The sequence below is a fragment of the Oncorhynchus mykiss genome, chromosome 11, assembly GCF_057628025.1.
Source record: "Oncorhynchus mykiss isolate SJ-2025 chromosome 11, ASM5762802v1, whole genome shotgun sequence".
Taxonomy (NCBI): domain Eukaryota; kingdom Metazoa; phylum Chordata; class Actinopteri; order Salmoniformes; family Salmonidae; genus Oncorhynchus; species Oncorhynchus mykiss.
In genome coordinates, this window is record NC_143032.1 from 28,627,274 (window position 1) to 28,646,658 (window position 19,385).

Genomic DNA, 19,385 nt, shown 5'->3' on the forward strand with positions numbered 1-19,385 from the left:
TCACATTAGATCATGTTTTCACGTGTATTATGTTATCACATGTTACATGTTATGTTGTCACGTTATCACATTAACTTCACATAACGTGTGATCACGTGATCTCCATAGGCAGGGTGCTGCTGGTTCAAATCCCAGAGAAAACTAGGTGAAAATCTGTGGATGTGCCCTTGAGCAAGGCACTTAACCCTAATTGCTCTTGGAAGTTGCTCTGGATAAGAGTGTCTGTTAATAAATGGAAATGTGAAATTCATGTGGTTATTCTGTAAGTGCTTACTCTGTTTGGTGTCCCCAAGCTCAGCCCAGACTAGTGACTTGTTCCCTAGTGTGTCGCACTGTCACTGCAGGCCGTCTGCATCAGAATGGCATGACACTGAAAAAAATAAACAGAAGCTCACAAATGTCCAAACATGCAGACAGAAGAAAAAAAATCAGTATACATGAAGAAACATACATAACATAAATCACTGGTTGAGCTCTCTTGCTGAAAAATGCACAGAACCAGAACAACATCCAACAGTCAACACTCTGAGATCAGCCAATAAAAACCCAATGTTCCTGTTAAAAAACCCACTCTTACTGAGAGCTCTGTAAAAGGCTGCCACAGTAGAGTGTTTTCATAAGTGTTTTCTCCACTTGAGCACAGATGGAGGAACACTCATAATACCATCTAAAGAGAATGGCCATCTAGAGAGAATGGCCATCTAAGGAAAATGGCAACTCTATTGAGTGCAATTTTCACTCAAGGACTGTGCAAGCACAACAAGTTCAACAGCACTGGCTGGCTGCAACACATAACCTGGCTTGACCCTCCTCAGCTTGAGTTTGTTTCAGTCCAGCATAGGTGACTGAGTGTTGCAATGTGTGTGTGTGTCTGTATGTGTCTCCATTGAAGAGTAGACACCCGGTGAAATAGAAAAGTTCAGTACAGATTGATCTCACACCACAACTGTGTCCACAGTGACAGCAGGGGATAGTAGCTTTGGCCCTGCATAGTTCTGTGGCTACTTCACAAAATGGCACCCATTTCCCTATATAGTGTACTACTTTTGACCAGAGCAATATGGACCCTAGTCAAAAGTAGTGCTCTATAAAGGGAATAGGGTGTCATTTGGGACACAACCTCTGTTTACCACAGCTTCACAAGATGCACTTTATTCTGCTCACATGTCAAAGTGAAGACAACCAGCTTGAAAACAGAGCTGAGTCTGACTACATCACCTCACTTGAATGAAATAGGCTGTGCCCCAAATGGCTAGTGGTGTAAAGTACTTAAGTAAAAATACTTTAAAGTACTACTTAAGTAGTTTTTTCTGTGTATCTGTACTTTACTATTTATTTTTTTGAAAACTTTTACATTTACTTCACTACATTCCTAAAGACAATAATGTACTTTTTACTCCATACAATTTCCCTGACACGCAAAAGTACTCATTACATTTGAAATACTTTGCAGGATAGGAAAATGGTCCAATTCATGTACTTATCAAGAGAACAAGTGGTCATCCCTACTGCCTCTGATCTGGCGGACTCACTAAACACAAATGCATAACTTGTAAATTATGTCTGAGTGTTGGTGTGTGCCCCTGGCTATCCATACAATTTTAAAACAAGAAAATGGTGCCATCTGCTTTGCTATATATAAGGAATTTGAAATTATTTTTACTTTTGAAACTTAAATATATTTAGAACCAAATACTTTTAGACTTATACTCAAGTAGTATTTTACTGGGTGACTTTAGCTTTTACTTGAGTAACTTTCTATTAAAGTATCTATACTTTTACTCAAGCATCACTATTGGATACTTTTCCCACCACTGCAAATGGCACCCTATTCCCCACATTGGGCCCTTGTCAAAAGTTTTGCACTTAGGCAATAGGGTGCTATTTGGGACGTAACATAGTCATTAAACTTCTTCATTCTTCCATCTCTTTCGAAAGTCTAATCTAACCCTACTGAGAAGCAAATCATAATTAATCCCTGAGTAACGTGATCATGTTATACAGGAAAGGCTATCTCTCTCCAGAGGTAAAATTATATTTTTGAGAAGTCATATCATAGACAGTACCAGGCTATCAATCAACAAAGTCCCCATTCCCTTTCAGACTACTGCACCTGTTGGCCAGGGCGAGGGTTGATGGGGGACTGAGGGGGAAAGAGAGAGGGACGAGAGGGAGACAGAGGAGGAGATGGAGTGAGGTGGCGAGCAAGGGGTTAAACCTGCTTGGCTGTCAGCCCTTCCAATCACCTCCCTGAAGAAGACATCTGATCCAGTTGTGAACAGATGCATCTTGTTTTCCACCAGGGTTTTATGTTGGTCACGCGGTCCATTTTGTGCTATACTCTGAAAGCTAAACCCAAGCCAAAGAATTCATATTTACAGAATGAGGGCAATTTGAGAGAGTGAATGACAGACGAAGAGAGTGAGCTTTATATTTCAGCTGTTTGCTTGGAGGGGTTAACGGAAAGCAGAGTAATTCCATGTGCTGCCGAGCTGTATCTTGACGGCATAGCGTTGTCATGGTGAATTGTCCCTGGGAGCAGTGTGAGTGTATTGTTGGGAGTGTGTGTGTGCAGTTTTATTTCTCTCTCACGTCAGAGTGCTTGAAGCAGCCCAACACCCTATTCCTGACAAAGTGCACTACTTTGGACTAGGGCCAGGTTCAAAGTAGTGCACTATGTATGGGATACAGTGCCATTTGGGATGTTACCTAAGACTGTTGTAATGAGAAAGCCGACTTGATTCGTTGTTTTATCTAAGTGGTGGTTACAGAGGGACTGAATTATCTTGGCTGTGCTGTTGGGATCCGCTGGTGTGGAATCAATTATGAACATGCCTGCATGGTCTGAGTGCCAAATGGCACCCTATTCCCTATATAGTACATTATTTATTTTTATTAATGCACTAGGTCCTGGTCCAAAGTAGTGCACTACGTCAGGAATAGGATACCATTTGGGCAAGAAAGGGGGATAATTCCCTTTGCATGTAATGCTTGGCATTTTTGTTCCCAATAACAATCAAATAATGAGGTTACACTCGGTCAAAGAATGCGTGGTCTTTTCTTTCAGTATGTCATTGTTCCTTTCAAACAGGGTGCTAATAGTTTAGGTAATGTCAACCTGCGAGGCATGCACTCAGACACGCACAATCACACAAACATTTATTTACCCTTTGAGTAATCCGTTTTAAATGGGAAACCGGATGGCTTTCAGCTCGGTGATACTTGTGCTTTAATTACAGCATCAAAATGTGATAATGTAAACCCGATGCAACAATACAGTATAAACCATCTTAAAACTCCCCCAAAACATTGCGCTCTCACTCTCTTACACACACAGCCACCCAGTTGAAACATCCATAGGCCTACACAAACCCTGCATGGCATGAGTTACATTATTCAAAACGTCTTCTTAAAATATGCCAATTTTTGCTCACACACAGGACCATAACATTCACCCAACAGAACACAAAGAGCCACATAATCCACATATAATGACCTGGGCTTTATTGTCTTATATTATCGTAGAGTTCTGTCACTTTTTTTATTTTCATTATTCTTTTCAGCCTCCAGGTGGGACAAGAAAACCTCAAGGATAAATCCTGCCTTTGGACTGGGCATTCAGATTCTGACGACACAGACAAAAAGTACTAGTAGGAGTAGCACTGTTTTTGTGCCTTACTCTTCACAGAAGAGAGCACGTTTTTTCCCCCAAGGGAAGGCACCCGACACTTGTGGTTTTTGGCCTTGCAGCCGTCTGGAGTTTGAAACGGTGAGATAAGAGAAAATTAGCCTTTCTCCATAGCTACCCCCCATTAGCATTTTTTTTTCTTGTCAGAAATTGGAATGATGATACATACAGCAATTGTAACTGCCATTCACCTCCCTTATCACCTATGCATAAACAAGTAACAAAATAATGAAGTCTGTCAATACGAAGAAGCTTACAATCATTTTTTTTTACCACAAAAACAGGAGAAAAATACAAAAATAACTCAATTCTGTTTTACAAAAATGTGTGTGGGGTTAAAATAATTAAAAGGGGGGGGGGGCATTGCATGAAAACAAGGGACCAAAATTATACAAAAGCAACATTAATATTGATAAAAAAAACAGAAAACAAAATCGATAAGTGCTTTGAATCAGAAGCATGAGAGAGAGATGCTTCTAGGAAGAGACTTCATCCCTAGTTTGTTACTTGTATCGGGATAACGTAAATGGAAGATCCCAGGAAGAGCTTTAACCCCGCTAAGTGAAGTGAACCAAAGCTGACCATGTCCTCCACCTCTGGCTCCCCTCCCCACAGAGTCTATCTGTATATCACCATTGAATTCCACATGATCCAAAGAAAAGCGCAGGGACCCAAAGGGGGGGGGAAAAACCTGCATTGTGTTTACAATATACAAAATACCCAGGAGTCCGTAGCTACCTAACATTTACTACAGCACAGGAACCAATGAAGGTACAGTGCAAACAAAAAAAAAAGAGAAAAAAAAGGAAACTGTAAACACAGCACAATAAATAGATAAAACAGCAGGCTCTGCACCATGCATGTGATGAAACGTCTCTTCTGAAATGTCTCTTTCGTTTATACAACTCTCACATCTCACACTCACAAGTTTATCGCTTTTTTATTTTTATTCCCAAGTGCAAAACATCACAAATAAAACAAGTTTCTGTATTCAAGTAACATATATACAAGGGGGGGGGGGGTATTACAAATATTTAGTTACTGTACAGATACTAATTTGCCATATTCATAATTTACACAATGTCAATTTTTACTCTTATTAACAGTAACGAATACAAAAACAAAAACATTTAAAAAGCATGAGAGATGAGAATTGCAACCCATGTAATCCCCACAGTTGCCGTGGAAACGTGTCTGTCCGTACTCCGTATGTAGTCCGTTGTGTGTATGTGAGTGGAGTCCCGCCGACCACCCGCCTACCGTCCCTTTTTGCATTCCCAATGCTACGATGCACAGCACCTAAAGAGTGGATTGAGAGAGTAGCAGCAGACTCTCAGCAGAGGACTGGTTGGCCAGCAGAGGGTTGGGTAGCGTTGGGCCTGGCTGGACTGTCATGGGCAATTTGCTAGCAGCACCACCACCGCTCTGCTACGTCACCTCCATGGCCACTGTGTTGTCCGCTATACTGTTCAGAGCTGGTTTGTCTTGATCGTGATTATCCCTGGAAGAATACAAGACAAACACCATGTCAAAAACTGCTTCCATTAGACCCCTTATTAACTTTAACTCTGTATGTTGATAACATTTGTTTAACCTCGAGACTAGGGGGCAGTATTTTCATTTTTGGAAAAAATAATGTTCCCAAAGTAAACGGGCCATTTCTCAGGCCAAGATGCTAGAATATGCATATAATTGACAGCTTAGGATAGAAAACACTCTACAGTTTCCAAAACTGTAAAAATATTGTCTGTGAGTATAACAGAACTGATATTGCAGGCGAAAGCCTGAGAAAAATCCAATCAGGAAATTACTCTTATTTTGAAGCCTCTGCGTTCCTATGCCTCCCTATTGAGCATTGAAAGGTATATCAACCAGATTCCTTTTTCTATGGCTTCCCTATGTCACACGACATAGTTTCAGGCTTTTATTTTGAAAAATGAGCGTGAACGACAACATTGCGTCAGTGGTCAGCTGGTGGCTCTCAGAGTGATTTGTGCGTAATAGACAAAGGCGGCCATTGCTCCTCTCGCTCCTACTAAGAAGCCAATTGTCCCGGTTGATATATTATCGAATAGATATTTGAAAAACACATTGAGGATTGATTATAAAAAACGTTTGCCATGTTTCTGTCGATATTATGGATCGAATTTGGAATATTTTTCGGCGTTGTCGTGACCGCAATTTCCGGTGGATTTCTCAACAAAATGTGAAGAACAAACGGAGGTATTTCGGCTATAAAAATAATCTTTATGGAACAAAATGAACATTTGCTGTCTAACTGGGAGTCTCGTGAGTGAAAACATCCGAAGCTCAAAGGTAAACAATTTAATTTGATTGCTTTTCTGATTTTCGTGACCAAGCTGCTAGCTGGACATAATGCTATGCTAGGTTATCGATAAACTTACACAAATGCTTGTCTTGCTTTGGCTGTAAAGCATAATTTCAAAATCTGAGATGACAGGGTGATTAACAAAAGGCTAAGCTGTGTTTCACTATATTTCACTTGTGATTTCATGAATATGAATATTTTCTAGTAAGATTTTTTGTCCGTTGCGTTATGCTAATTAGTGTAGTTGATGACAATTCTCCCGGATCCGGGAGGGGTAGTTTCATGGCTTAACCAATTAATTAAAACAAATAACAGATTCATCACAACCCCTAACCTTATCATTTGTGAATAACCTTGGTCTGTGTCAGAGTGTTTTTATAATAGCATTCAGTTAAAGTCAGGGCATGCCTTAAACAGTATGTTATTCAAAGTGAATTTGTTAGAATATGTTAAATCATCTCACCTGGATCCTATGTCCATGGTAGAAGCCCCGGTGACCTTGTTGGGCATCTGACAGTTGGTGTTGACAGCCATCTTTAAGGCAGAGGAGGGCAAGGCTCCCAGAGCCCTGGGTATGTGGCTGTGGCGCGTGGTGGTGCCACCCAGACTGGGAAGAACAGGGGAGGAGGGTACGCTCATACGGACGTTGTTCCCTATCAGGACCTGAGTGGTGGTGGGAGTGGAGTTGGCAGCGTTGCTACCCAAGTGGAGGGGATTCCCGTGGGCGTTAGCTGGGGAGCTGAGGGAGGAGGCGGTGACAGGGGATGTAGTGGTGGAGGAGGGCTTGAGGAAAGTGGGGGCTGATGGAGGAGGAGTGGGAGTCTGGTTGGTGTTGGGGTGGTGGGTGTGGGTGGTGCTGGCGAGGTGTAAGCTTTTGTACACTCCTGAGGGAGAGAGACATTAATACATTAGACTATACCATACATGTTATTCATCAGTAAAATGCTGTGAGGAGATGGGTAAAGAAACTACCTTGATAAGACTAGAGCACTTCCTCAACTCTACAGTCCTGTCTCTCTATTCAATTGTATTTATTTGCAAATCTGGTCTGCGTCCTACAATGGTACTCATTCCATATATAGTGCACTACTTTTAACCAGGGCCCAAAGAGCTCAGATTCCATTGGCGCTGCTGCTCACCTGAGCCTGGAAAGACCCCGTTGACGCCACTTCCCAGAACCCCCTCCTCCTTGCCCTTGAAGGCCATCAGCTGGTCCGTGGTCACCAGGGCAGAGGCAGCAAACTGGGCGCTGGCCGAGTCTAACGTCTTAGATATTATACACTGGAGGAAGGACAGATGGAGACAGACCGAGTGATGTGATTGTACAACCACTGAGCATATTAAACATGGAAGAGTCAGTGAAACCAGTCATTCCCCTGGTTATTTTTTTCAGACAGGATGCAAAGCTCCCTCAAAGCAACACAAAGGCTTTCTGGCTTCGAGGGCTTTCCCCGACTAAAAACAAATCTTGGTTGATCGATAGTGGTCTTTTCTTTCGACCAATTGATTGGTCTGAATTTTAGAAACGTGTATTTTTAAAAAAATATATAAAGACACCCTATGTGTTCTAATAAAATCAACTACATGTACCGAGCGTGTCTTATGCATTAACTTCTCGGTGACAGGGGGCAGTATTTTCACGTCCAGATGAAATGCATGCCCAAATTCAACTGCCTGCTACTCATCCCAGAAAATAAGATAAGCATATTATTAGTAGATTTGGATAGAAAACACTCGGAAGTTTCTAAAACTGTTTGAATCATGTCTGAGTATAACAGAACTTATTTAGCAGGTGAAACCCAGAGGACAAACCATTCAGATTTTTTCACTCTTTTCAATCCAGATTTCTAAGGGACCTTCTTGCAGTTCCTACCGCTTCCACTGGATGTCAACAGTCTTTAGAAATTGGTTGAGGTTTTTCCTTTGTGTAATGAAGAAGTAGCCCTGTACAGAAGGAGGGTCACTTCAAGTGTAATGTTAGATAGAGGCGCGTGACCAGAAAGCTAGCTAGTTTGTTTTCCTCCTGTATTGAACACAGATCATCCAGTCTTCAATTTTATCGATTATTTACGTTAAAACATACCTAAAGTTGTTTTACAAAAGTAGTTTGAAATGTTTTGGAAAAGTACACAGGTAACTTTTGAGATTGTTTGTAGTCACGTTGCGCAAGTTGGAACCTGTGTTTTTCTGGATCAAACGTGCCAAATAAATGGACATTTTGGATATACAGTGGGGCAAAAAAGTATTTAGTCAGCCACCAATTGTACAAGTTCTCCCACTTAAAAAGATGAGAGGCCTGTAATTGCAGATTCAGTCTTCCCAGCCTGGTGCAGGTCTATAATTTTGTTTCTGGTGTCCTTTGACAGCTCTTTGGTCTTGGCCATAGTGGAGTTTGGAGTGTGTCTTTTATACTGATAACAAGTTCAAACAGGTGCCATTAATACAGGTAACGAGTGGAGGACAGAGGAGCCTCTTAAAGAAGTTACAGGTCTGTGAGAGCCAGAAATCTTGTTTGTTTGTAGGTGACCAAATACTTATTTTCCACCATAATTTGCAAATAAATTCATTAAAAATCCTACAATGTGATTTTCTGTATTTTTTTCTTCTCATTTTGTCTGTCATAGTTGAAGTGATGAAAAATTACAGGCCTCTCATCTTTTTAAGTGGGAGAACTTGCACAATTGGTGACTGACTAAATACTTTTTTGCCCCACTATATATATCGACGGAATTAATCGAACAAAAGGACCATTTGTGATGTTTATGGGACATATTGGAGTGCCAACAAAAGAAGCTTGTCAAAGGTAAGGCATGAATTATATTTTTATTTATTCGTTTTGTGTCGCGCCTGCAGGGTTGAAATACGCTTCTCTCTTTGTTTACTGAGGTGCTATCCTCAGAGAATAGCATCGTTTGCTTTCACCGAAAAGCTTTTTTGAAATCTGACATGTTGGCTAGATTCAAATTAAAGCTACACTTGTTGTGCTATCTTGCATGTGTGATTTCATGAAAGTTAGATATTTATAGTGATTTATTTGAATTTGGCGCTCTGTATTTTCACTGGCTTTTGGCCAGGTGGGACGCTTGCGTCCCACATATCCCAGAGAGGTCTTCTTATGGTTTAGGGGACGCTTGCATCCCACTTGGCCAAAAGCCAGGGAAAATGCAGTGCGGCAAAATCAAATAAAATGATATAAAAATCTAACTTTCGTTAAATCACACATGTAAGACACTAAATTAAAGCTACACTCGTTGTGAATCCAGCCAACATGTCATATTTTAAAAAGGCTTTTCGGCGAAAGGATAAGAAGCTATTTCAACCCTGCAGGCGTTTCACAAAACACAGAAATAAAATATAAAACATGCCTTACCTTTGACAAGCTTCTTTTGTTGGCACTCCAATGTGTCCCATAAACATCACAATTAGTCATTTTGTTCGATTAATTCCGTCCATATATATCCAAAATGTCCATGTATTTGGCACGTTTGATCCAGAAAAAAAAACAGCTTCCAAATTGCGCAACGTCACTACAAAATATTTCAAAAGTTGCCTGTAAACTTTGCCAAAATATTTTAAACTACTTTTGTAATGCAACTTTAGGTATTTTTTAAACGTTAATAATCCACCAATTGAAGACGGGTCTATCGGTGTTCAATACAGGAAGACAACAAACCAAGCTACTTTTCAAGTCTTGCGCAACTCTCAACAGTGTTACACAGTTCCTAGATGGCCGTACTTGTTAATTGCACAAATGAATAACCTCAACCAAATTCCAAAGACTGGTGACATCCAGTGGAAACGGTAGGAACAGAAAACAAGTTCCCTAAAAAATATAATTTCCCAATGAGAACTCACTGAACAGACCGAGACCTAAAAAAAAAAAAGATTCTGAACGGTTAGTCCTCGGGATTTTGCCTGCAACATAAGTTCTGTTATAGTCATAGTCACAGACATGATTCAAACAGTTTTAGAAACGTTTGAGTGTTTTCTATCTAAATCTACTAATAATATGCATATCTTATATTCTTGGCATGAGTAGCAGGAAGTTGAATTTGGGCACGCTATTTATCCAAAAGTGAAAATGCTGCCCTCTATACCTTAAGAAGTTAACACTGTTTGATTAAACAATTAAGACAAATTATTCAAGAGTGCCAGAGCTCAAGATGGTCTAACCAGAAAAAAACAACCTGTTCTTGACCCTGCTCCAACTCTGCTGTTACGCTCCTGAAGTTGCCAGTAACCGGCTAAACCAGGGATCGGCAACTTTTTCCATTTGGGAGGTCCAATTTCTCTTACAATTTCTACCGACCCGGCGTGCCAGTTCTGATTTTCATATGCACATTTCCGTAGAACAGTTTAATTTAATCTATATATTAGTCTGTATCTCAATCAGTGTCATGTGGTTACTCAAAACTATATCTAAAAGAAAATTACTCAAATCTAAAAGTAACTTCTATTGCCAACGATGTAAAAATAGCACACAAAGCCAACAGAAAAACATTGCAGCCTGCAGGTAGAAAATATACAGATAATAATAAAGCATCCTATAAATCATATTGGCTACGCATGGCCTGTCTGCAAAAAAACTTGAAACATCAACTATCAACTGTGTCTGGCCCGAAGCTCAGGTTTACAAGCTTGCAACATGATCTGGGCCCTCAGAGCCTCCCCCGCCAGTGTACTCGGGACAGACACAGCTGTTAGCAACTTGTGCAAAGGATAAGTAAATCAGGTGTTTTATGACATTTCCACTGGATCAGAGCATTACATCTTTCCATTTCATGCCTAGTAGTTATCAAAAGGGAGACCAGGAAATATTTTTTCTAATACATTGGAGGAACTATTGTCACATTTTATATTTATGTCATTCAGCAGACGTATCTAGAGCGACTTATAGGAGCAATAAGGACACAGACAGGGTTTTCGCCTAGTCGGCCCAGGGATTCGAACCAGCAGCCTTCGGTTAATGGCATAGCGCTCTTAACTCTTAGGCTACCTGCCGTTCTTGTCAATGTACTCTAAAAACAGACTTTGTTTACTTGCATTTATGGCTGGGGGACATAATGATATATATCGTGTGACAATAGACGTTTTTCTATCGTTTTCATATTATGCCCTATCGTTTATTTCGTTGCGTCGCAAATCACTCTACGGCAATATTTTTCAGCAATTGGACGTAGCTTTGTGTTCTTACAAATTTGCAACACAAACAAACACGGAGGAGAGTGAACGCGACACAGAGCACGTACCTAAAAGAGGGGCTACTTCAGACGCATGGACGTGGTTTGGGTATGAAAATTCTGACACGGACCAGAAATCCATCCTCCGCAAAATATGCCACAGGCACACCACTAACCTCTTTTACCACCTACGCAAGAATCATGTGAAACAGTATGGAGAGAGTCTACGGATGAGATCCCAAAAAGTACAGTGGAATGCTCAAAAACAAACCCCCAACTCAGACGTTAGAGTTAGCAGACTCAGAAATTGCAGCCCAAATAAATGCTTCACAGAGTTCAAGTAACAGACATCTCATCAACTGTTCAGAGGAGACTGCATGAATCAGGCCTTCATGGTCAAATTGCTGCAAAGAAACCACTACTAAAGGACAGCAATAATAAGAAGAGAATTGCTTGGGCCAAAAAACACGACCAATGGACATTAGACCGGTGGAAATCTGTCCTTGGGTCTGATTAAACCAAATTTGAGATTTTCAGTTCCAACCGCTGTGTCTTTGTGAGATGCAGAGTATGTGAATGGATGATCTTTGCATGTATAGTTCCCACCGTGAAGCATGGAGGAAGTGGTGTGATGGTGCTTTGCTGGTGACATGTCTGTAATTTATTTATAATTCAAGGCACACTACCACAGCATTCTACAGCGATACGGCATCCCATCTGGTTTGCGCTTAGTGGAACTATCAATTGTTTTTCAACAGGACAACAACCCAAAACACCAGGCTGTGTTAGGGCTATTTGACCAAGAAGGAGAGTGATGGAGTCCTGCATCAGATGATCTGGCCACCACAATCACCCGAACTCAACTCAATTGAGATGGTTTGTTATGAGTTGGACCGCAGAGTGAAGGAAAAGAAGCCAACAAGTGCCCAGCATGTGGGAACTCCTCCAAGACTTTTGGAAAAGCATTTCAGATGAAGCTGGTTGAGAGAAAGCCAAGGGTGCGCAAAGCTGTCATCAAGGGAAAGGGTGTCTATTTGAAGAATCTCAAATATAAAATATATTGTGATTTGTTTAACACTTTTTTTTTTTTACTACATTATTCCATGTGTTAACAAACTTTTGACTGATGCTTGACTAAGAAACGTAACGAAACAAGCAAACCTACACAAATACACACAAAGCCGTTTTGGAAAAGATGATGTGGTTATAGTAGGTGAGTGGCTGGTTTAGCAGAGCAGAGGAGTGCTACTGACCTGTGTGTTGGGTGGTGGTGCTGTGGATGTAGTAGTAGAGGATGGGTCTGTGTTTGCCTGCTGCTGTGCCTGTTGCTGCTGTGCCTGTTGCTGCTGTTGGATCTGCTCAAGCTGCTGTTTCTGCATCAGGGCCAGCTGCTCCTGGTGCTGTTGGTACTGCTCTGCTGTGAATGCTACAGAGACAGGATAACAATGTTATACACACATGGGTTATACACAAACTGGTCACAGGAGAATGAATGAAGAGTCAGGGTTCATACACATTGACTGATGTCATGAAATTCCTTTTCCATGACTTAAACAAATTTCCATGACCAACAATTGGTGGCATCTATGTACGTATAAATAAACAAGCACCTGGTATTGACACTGGGAGCTCTCAGATCACATGTACCACCTCCTGTCATTAACCCCCCCCCCCACACACAAAGTACAATACATCAAAGTAGAATATCTGTTAGGTAACTGTATAAAATGCAATTGTATTTGTTGTCCGTAGCTTATGCCTGACCATACCATAACCCCACCAGGGCGCACTCTGTTCACAATGTTGACATCAGCAAACCGCTCGCCCTCACGACGCCATACATGTGGTCTGCGGTTGTGAGGCTGGTTGGACGTACTACCAAATTCTCTCAAATTATGTTGGAGGCGACTTACGGTAGAGAAATGAACATTACATTCTCTGGCAACAGCTCTGGTGGTCATTCCTGCTATCAGCATGCCAATTGCACGCTCCCTCAAAACTTGTGTTGTGTGACAAAACTGCACATTTTAGAGTGGCCTTTTATTGTCCCCATTATACGATGTACCTGTGTAATGATCATGCTGTTTAATCAGCTTCTTGAAATGCCACCCCTATCAGGTGGATGGATTATCTTGGCAAATAAGAAATTCTTACTAACAGGGATGTAAACACATTTTGCACAACATTTGAGATAAGCTTTTTGTGCGCATGGAACATTTCTAGTATCTTTTCTATCAACTCACGGAACATAGGACCAAGACTTTACATTTTGTTAAGTGTATATTGGTAGGTGCTACCGAATGTCATTTTTGTTGAGTTTGGACATTTAAAAGCAAATGGTAGACATCATGCAAATGAACAGTACTGGCTCTAGAGCAGCATACATCCAACGGAGTCGCTAGGGCAACAAGCCTGACTGCTCTGAGAAGATGGAGGAGCAGCAGACAGGCTGAAAACCGAGAGGGAAAAAACAAGGAAATCAAAAGAGAAGTGGAAGCTGTACAGAACTCAAACAAAGGGCTTTGACTTCACCATGGCAGAAAGCCAACAATATGATGTCCTGTCACCTTGATAACTAGCAAATTAAACTTAGGTGTCGCGTTCACGCAGAATTCTACTTTTCTCTGGTACTTTTATTGGTGAAGCCAGCCTACTTTTCTCCGGTAGAATGCAAGAAAAACATAAGGAAATGTAGCTGGCTACATTCTTTCTATGACAAACAGAAAGATTATAGCCATGCATAGTTGTTCCCCAAAATACCTTGGTTTTTAATTGTAAGCTCATTTAGCCTTTAATTGTAAGCTCATTTAGCTTCCAGTCACATAGCGTTGCACTTCTCTTGTCATCTGATGAAAATGAAGCTATTTTCTGACAAAGCTGTTTCACTAATGTATTTTCTGGTAAGGAAAACTATAGTTGAATGCCCCTGATCACTCTATTGAAGTCAAAATTTAAATAAATAAAAGTATACTTTCAATATAATACACGGCCCTGTCAATACACAGCTGGACTCACCTGCTCCTGCTGGGAAACTACGGTAAGCTTCATAATGTAAAATAATGTGACAGGTGAAATGAAGAACGCAAACTGCTTCATCTTCTTACATATTGCACAAGTTGACTGCAGGTATTTACTTAAGTAACAACAAATATGAAAATGTACAGAAAAACTTAAAATAAATAGTTACAATGGTATTGAAAAACCATCCCGTGGCTATTTCCAAATAACCTGGTATACAGACCAAGCCTCATGGTAGACTCAGTATTTTTAATCAACTGAAGCAAGCCAACAAATTTGATTCTGGAAATTCCCCTTAGCTACATTAGAAGTGTTTACTTTGCAGGCTGACTAGCATCTATTGAGTTGCAATGTCCCATACATTGGATGGTCAAATCAATTGGAAGCATCTACAAAACAAGCTTCCAAGAAAAATGTTTTTGTTTTTTTCCCATCATCTTTGAAATGCAAGAGAAAGGCCAATATATGACTAAGGAATCTAGGCGCAATTTAGATTTTGGCCACTAGACGGCACCAGTGTATGTGCAAAGTTTTAGACTGATTCAATGAACCATTGTATTTCTGTTCAAAATGTATCAAGACTGCCCAAATGTGCCTAATTGGTTTATTAATAGATGTTAAAGTTCATAACTGTGCACTCTCAAACAATAGCATGGTATTATTTCACTAATAGCTCATGTAAATTGGACAGTGCAGTTAGACTAACAAGAATTAAAGCTTTCTGCCTATATCAGATATGTCTATGCCGCAGGAAATTTTCTTGTTACTTACAACCTCATGCGATTCACATTAGCTTACGTTAGCTCAACCGTCCCGCGGGGTAACACATGTATGTAGATGTTTAAAAAAGTAAATCAACTTCATATGTTCTTATTCGTGAGTGTCAGTGTACATTTTTCTGGGGCATGACGAAAACATCAATAAACATTAATAGCTAAAAAGTTAATTAGAGCGTACTGTATGTTTTGAATAGGCTACCTACTTATTAGTATGTTCTCTATCATATTTTATAGTCTAGGCCTACCCTGCTGATGCAATGTCCGACTGGCTCTCTCTTTCTATGAGCAACGGCCCATTTGTCTCGCACAGATGCAGGTGAGGTGCGCGCAATAACTCAAGGGCTAAAGTGTCATTCTTATCCTAGCTGACAGGTTGATTTTGATATATATATAAACTGTGCCTAAATAAATTACATTAACAGAAATTATTAAATTCATTTCCATAGCTTTTCAGATTTGATCATTTTCTAAAACTTTTCCGGGCCTGGAAAACACCATTTAAAAATTCCAGGATTTCCATGATAGAAAGATCCCTGAGAGTTTAGGTGATATGCAGAACCTATATTTCTCCACCAGTCATAGTAAAGCAAAGAAAAAGGCTGCACAGTGCACACGCTAGGCAATTTGCCACTCCCATGCCTATCTTTCATTTCCTGCATATACACAACTGTAATTGGCTCCAAGGCTGACTTTGTACACCTGTAGCTTGTCTTCTAGATAGAACAACATTCAATATCTTCACGAAGCTGGTAACTGTTTGAGTCACTAGCATGGCTGATAGAAGACAAAAATAGCTAGCTTCTACGACGTCAATTTTGTTCGGTGATAGGCCTACTGTTGTAATCAAATAATCAGACCCAGTATAACCCTCGATCTAAGTCCTAATTTGACCCTTAGCGTGGCTGACAAAATGCATCACAATACCTAGCCCTCTATGACATTAGCCAGGAATATAAACTTGTCAGACTCACTCCTGTGATAACGTTTTTTTTCAGTTAACTCCGTAGATCAGATCATTAGTGCCTTGTGACTGGTCTTACAGGATATGCAGCTGCTAGTCTGTCTCAAACAAACTCATTCATTTCACTTCGCACGCCAAGAATGCATCCCAAATAGTGCTCTGTTCTCTATAAAGTGCACATTAGTCTTAATCGAAGACTAACCATGTCTCTGGTGCGAGAGACTGCCAAAGCAAGTTGACAAAGCAATGACAAATCTGCTAAAGAGCAATTTCATAGTAAGGTCAACCGGAGTATGAAAAAACTAAATGGCTTATTTCCTAATTAAACTACTTTCATATTTGCCTTGAATGTGTGCCTTTTGAAGTAAAGACTACATTTGGCCTATATATTTGCCAAATTGAATGTTATTGTTACTACAAATAGAATACAAAGTTTCAAAATAAGCATTTGTCAACCAGATATGATAGCTTTCGGCAATGCCTCACAGAACTTGTTTTAGTACTGTGTTTCTAACCAAATCATAAGGTTAACGAAACCATATCAAACATATATGTTTGTCCATTGAGTGCTAGTATAGAATTCTAGTGAAGCTAGAAAGCTGATTTGGACAGGGAGTGTCACATCCGTAATGTTTTTGAGGAAAGGTTGTTACTGTGGATGCCTTTCAAGTATGATTGTATGCAAACTTTCTGTGCAAAGCTAACTTTCATCTAGGGCTTAGGTGATGTATAAATGGGTTTCCTTTCTGTCAGTACTCGTTCTAAGCGTAACGGATGTGGCCGTTACGGACGCATAACATGATCAATGACTCACTAGTCAGCAGCACTGCATAACGCGATCATAATAGAATGTTCATGGCCTTCCTACAGCTTCAGAAGTGTGTTTATGTTAGTAAACAAGCTAGCGGGCAATCTGTGTGTGTGATCTATTTCGGGTGTACTCTCGTTCTCTTATGAACTGCAATCATGCGTTCTGCTAACTGGACCATTGCCTTAGATCACATGGCATAATAAAGGTCTTAAATTCATAAACATAATTAAAGTCTTAAAAATCCATAAGAAACTTTCACTGGTCATGCTGAGTTTGTTTACTTCCTTGAGTAACTATATTGACAATATTTGTCTGCATCTGTGTAGTCTACAGCTGTTAAGTCTCAGGTGATTTACAACCTGACAAGAAATGTCTGTGAAAGTGCAAACCCTGTGCCACTGGTAGATTATAATTCAATGAAACATATTTGTTTTACCATGTCGCATAAAATGAAGTTCACAGGAAAGACATCTAACATAATGACATATGTCAAGATATAGTTGAGATGATAAGGGACGAGTGAGGAGTGAGCACAGCTATCTCAAATGAACAAGAGAATGAAATGAGCATCAATCCCTGAGTCTAGGGTTAGACGTATACACTGAGTCTACAAAACATGAACTGCTCTTTCCATGACATGCACTGACCAGGTGAAAGCCATGATTCCTTATTGATGATGTCACTTGCTAAATCCACTTCAAATCCGTGTAGATGAAGGGAAGGAGACAGGTTAAAGAAGGATTTTCTGAGACAATTGACGTGGATTGTGTGCCATTCAGAGGGTAAATGGGCAAGACAAAAAATACAAGTGCCTTTGAATGGGGCATGGTAGTAGGTGCCAGACACACTGGTTTATGTCAAGAACTGCAACGCTACTGGGGCACACGCCCAACAGTTTCCCGTGTGTATCATAAATGATCCACCCCCCAAAGGACATCCAGCCAACTTGACAACTGGAGCATTGAAGTCAATATGGGCCAGTATTCCTGTGGAACACTTTTGACACCTTGTAGAGTCCATAGGGGGAGGGGGGGGGGGGACTCTGCAGTTTGTGGGACTGGTAACAGATAAAGACTGACTCCGATGCTGTTCAAGAGTAATTACCACACAGGATGTGTACATCTTCCCAGCCAAGGGGGACAAGGCTTGGGTGGCTGCAGGTCAAGTTGTCCAGTCCCTGTGTCCTTTTGTGGACAACAGGGGGAGGAGGTAACATTTCATAAAGCCTGATTTTGAGCCTGATGTGCTGGCAGATTAACTTCTCTGGGATAGGGGGCATCATTTGGAATTGTGGATGAAAAGCATGCCCAAATTCAACTGCCTGCTACTCATGCTCAGAATATATGGTTTGAAAACACTCTGAAGTTTCTAAAAAAAAACTGTTTGAATCATGTCTGAGTATAACAGAACTTATTTAGCAGGCGAAACCCTGAGGACAAACCATTCAGACTTTTTTTATTTATTTTTTAGGTCACTACTATTCAAATGCGTTTTCATTGGGAATCCAGATATCTAAGGGACGTGCTTGCAGTTCCTACCGCTTCCACTGGATTTCACCAGTCTTTAGAAATTGGTTGAGGTTATTCCTTTGTGTAATGAAGAAGTACAGCCATCTTGAACGAGGGTCACTTCATGTGTAATGTTTGATAGAGGCGCATGACCAGAAAGCATGCGTCAGTTTGTTTTCTTCCTGTATTGAACACAGATCATCCTGTCTTAAATTTTATTGATATTTACGTTAAAAATACCTAAAGTTCTATTAAAAAAGTAGTTTGAAATGTTTTGGCAAAGTTTACAGGTAACATTAGAGATATTTTGTAGTCACGTTGTGCAAGTTGGAACCGGTGTTTTTCTGGCTCGAACGCGCCAAATAAATGGACATTTTGGATATATATGGACGGAATTAATCAAACAAAAGGACCATGTGTGATGTTTATGGGACATATTGGAGTGCCAACAGAAGAAGCTCGCCAAAGGTAAGGCATGATTTATATTTGTATTTCTGCGTTGTGTCCCGCCTGCAGGGTTGAAATATGTTATTTTGTTTATGGAGGTGCTATCGTCAGATAATAGCATCGTTTGCTTTTGCCGAAAAGCCCTTTTGAAATCTGACATGTTGGCTGGATTCACAACACGTGTAGCTTTAATTTGGTATCTTACATGAGTGATTTAATGGAAGTTTGATTTTATAGGAATTTATTTGAATTTGGCGCTCTGCATTCTCTCTAGCTTTTGGCCAAGTGGGACGCTACCGTTCCACATATCCCAGAGAGGTTAAAGGGTGTGAGATGAATAAAGCATGAGGTCATATTTTTTATTTTATTTAGTTTTTGTATGTTTATTCTGTTACTCAGTAGGTGATTGATAATAAACAAATATTTTAAATAAAACAGCCATTAACGATCTAAAATGAAATGACTGAAACTTTGTACATTTGAAATGAAGTGTCATCATTTGCGATCTGTCTTTTGGGACCCTGTCACATCCATAAAGCAGAATGTCACATCCATAACAACATTTACCTCTAGTGTTATGAATTGTTGAGGTATGTAGCACTCTAATTCGGAATGAAAACAGAGTTCTTCAAATAAAGAAATTAAATGCATTTATGGTTGGTTA

The 19,385-nt window shown here is 40.3% G+C and overlaps 1 protein-coding gene across 3 annotated transcripts in view; it reads right to left on the reverse strand.

Annotated features, from left to right (window-relative positions):
* Positions 1-3,481: 3,481 nt before the first annotated feature.
* Positions 3,482-19,385, reverse strand: part of LOC110535559 (enhancer of polycomb homolog 1) — a 61,655-nt gene continuing 45,751 nt past the window's right edge. For all 3 annotated transcript variants that reach the window (XR_016484440.1, XM_090189868.1, XM_036935294.2), the window contains 4 exons: positions 12,451-12,623; positions 7,157-7,298; positions 6,481-6,901; positions 3,482-5,189 (listed from right to left, as the gene is read on the reverse strand). Coding sequence is in view for 2 of the 3 variants with exons in the window: in XM_090189868.1 (XP_090045994.1) it covers positions 5,117-5,189; positions 6,481-6,901; positions 7,157-7,298; positions 12,451-12,623 (809 nt within the window). In the remaining variant the exon portion in view is untranslated. The remainder of the gene's footprint in view (positions 5,190-6,480; positions 6,902-7,156; positions 7,299-12,450; positions 12,624-19,385) is intronic.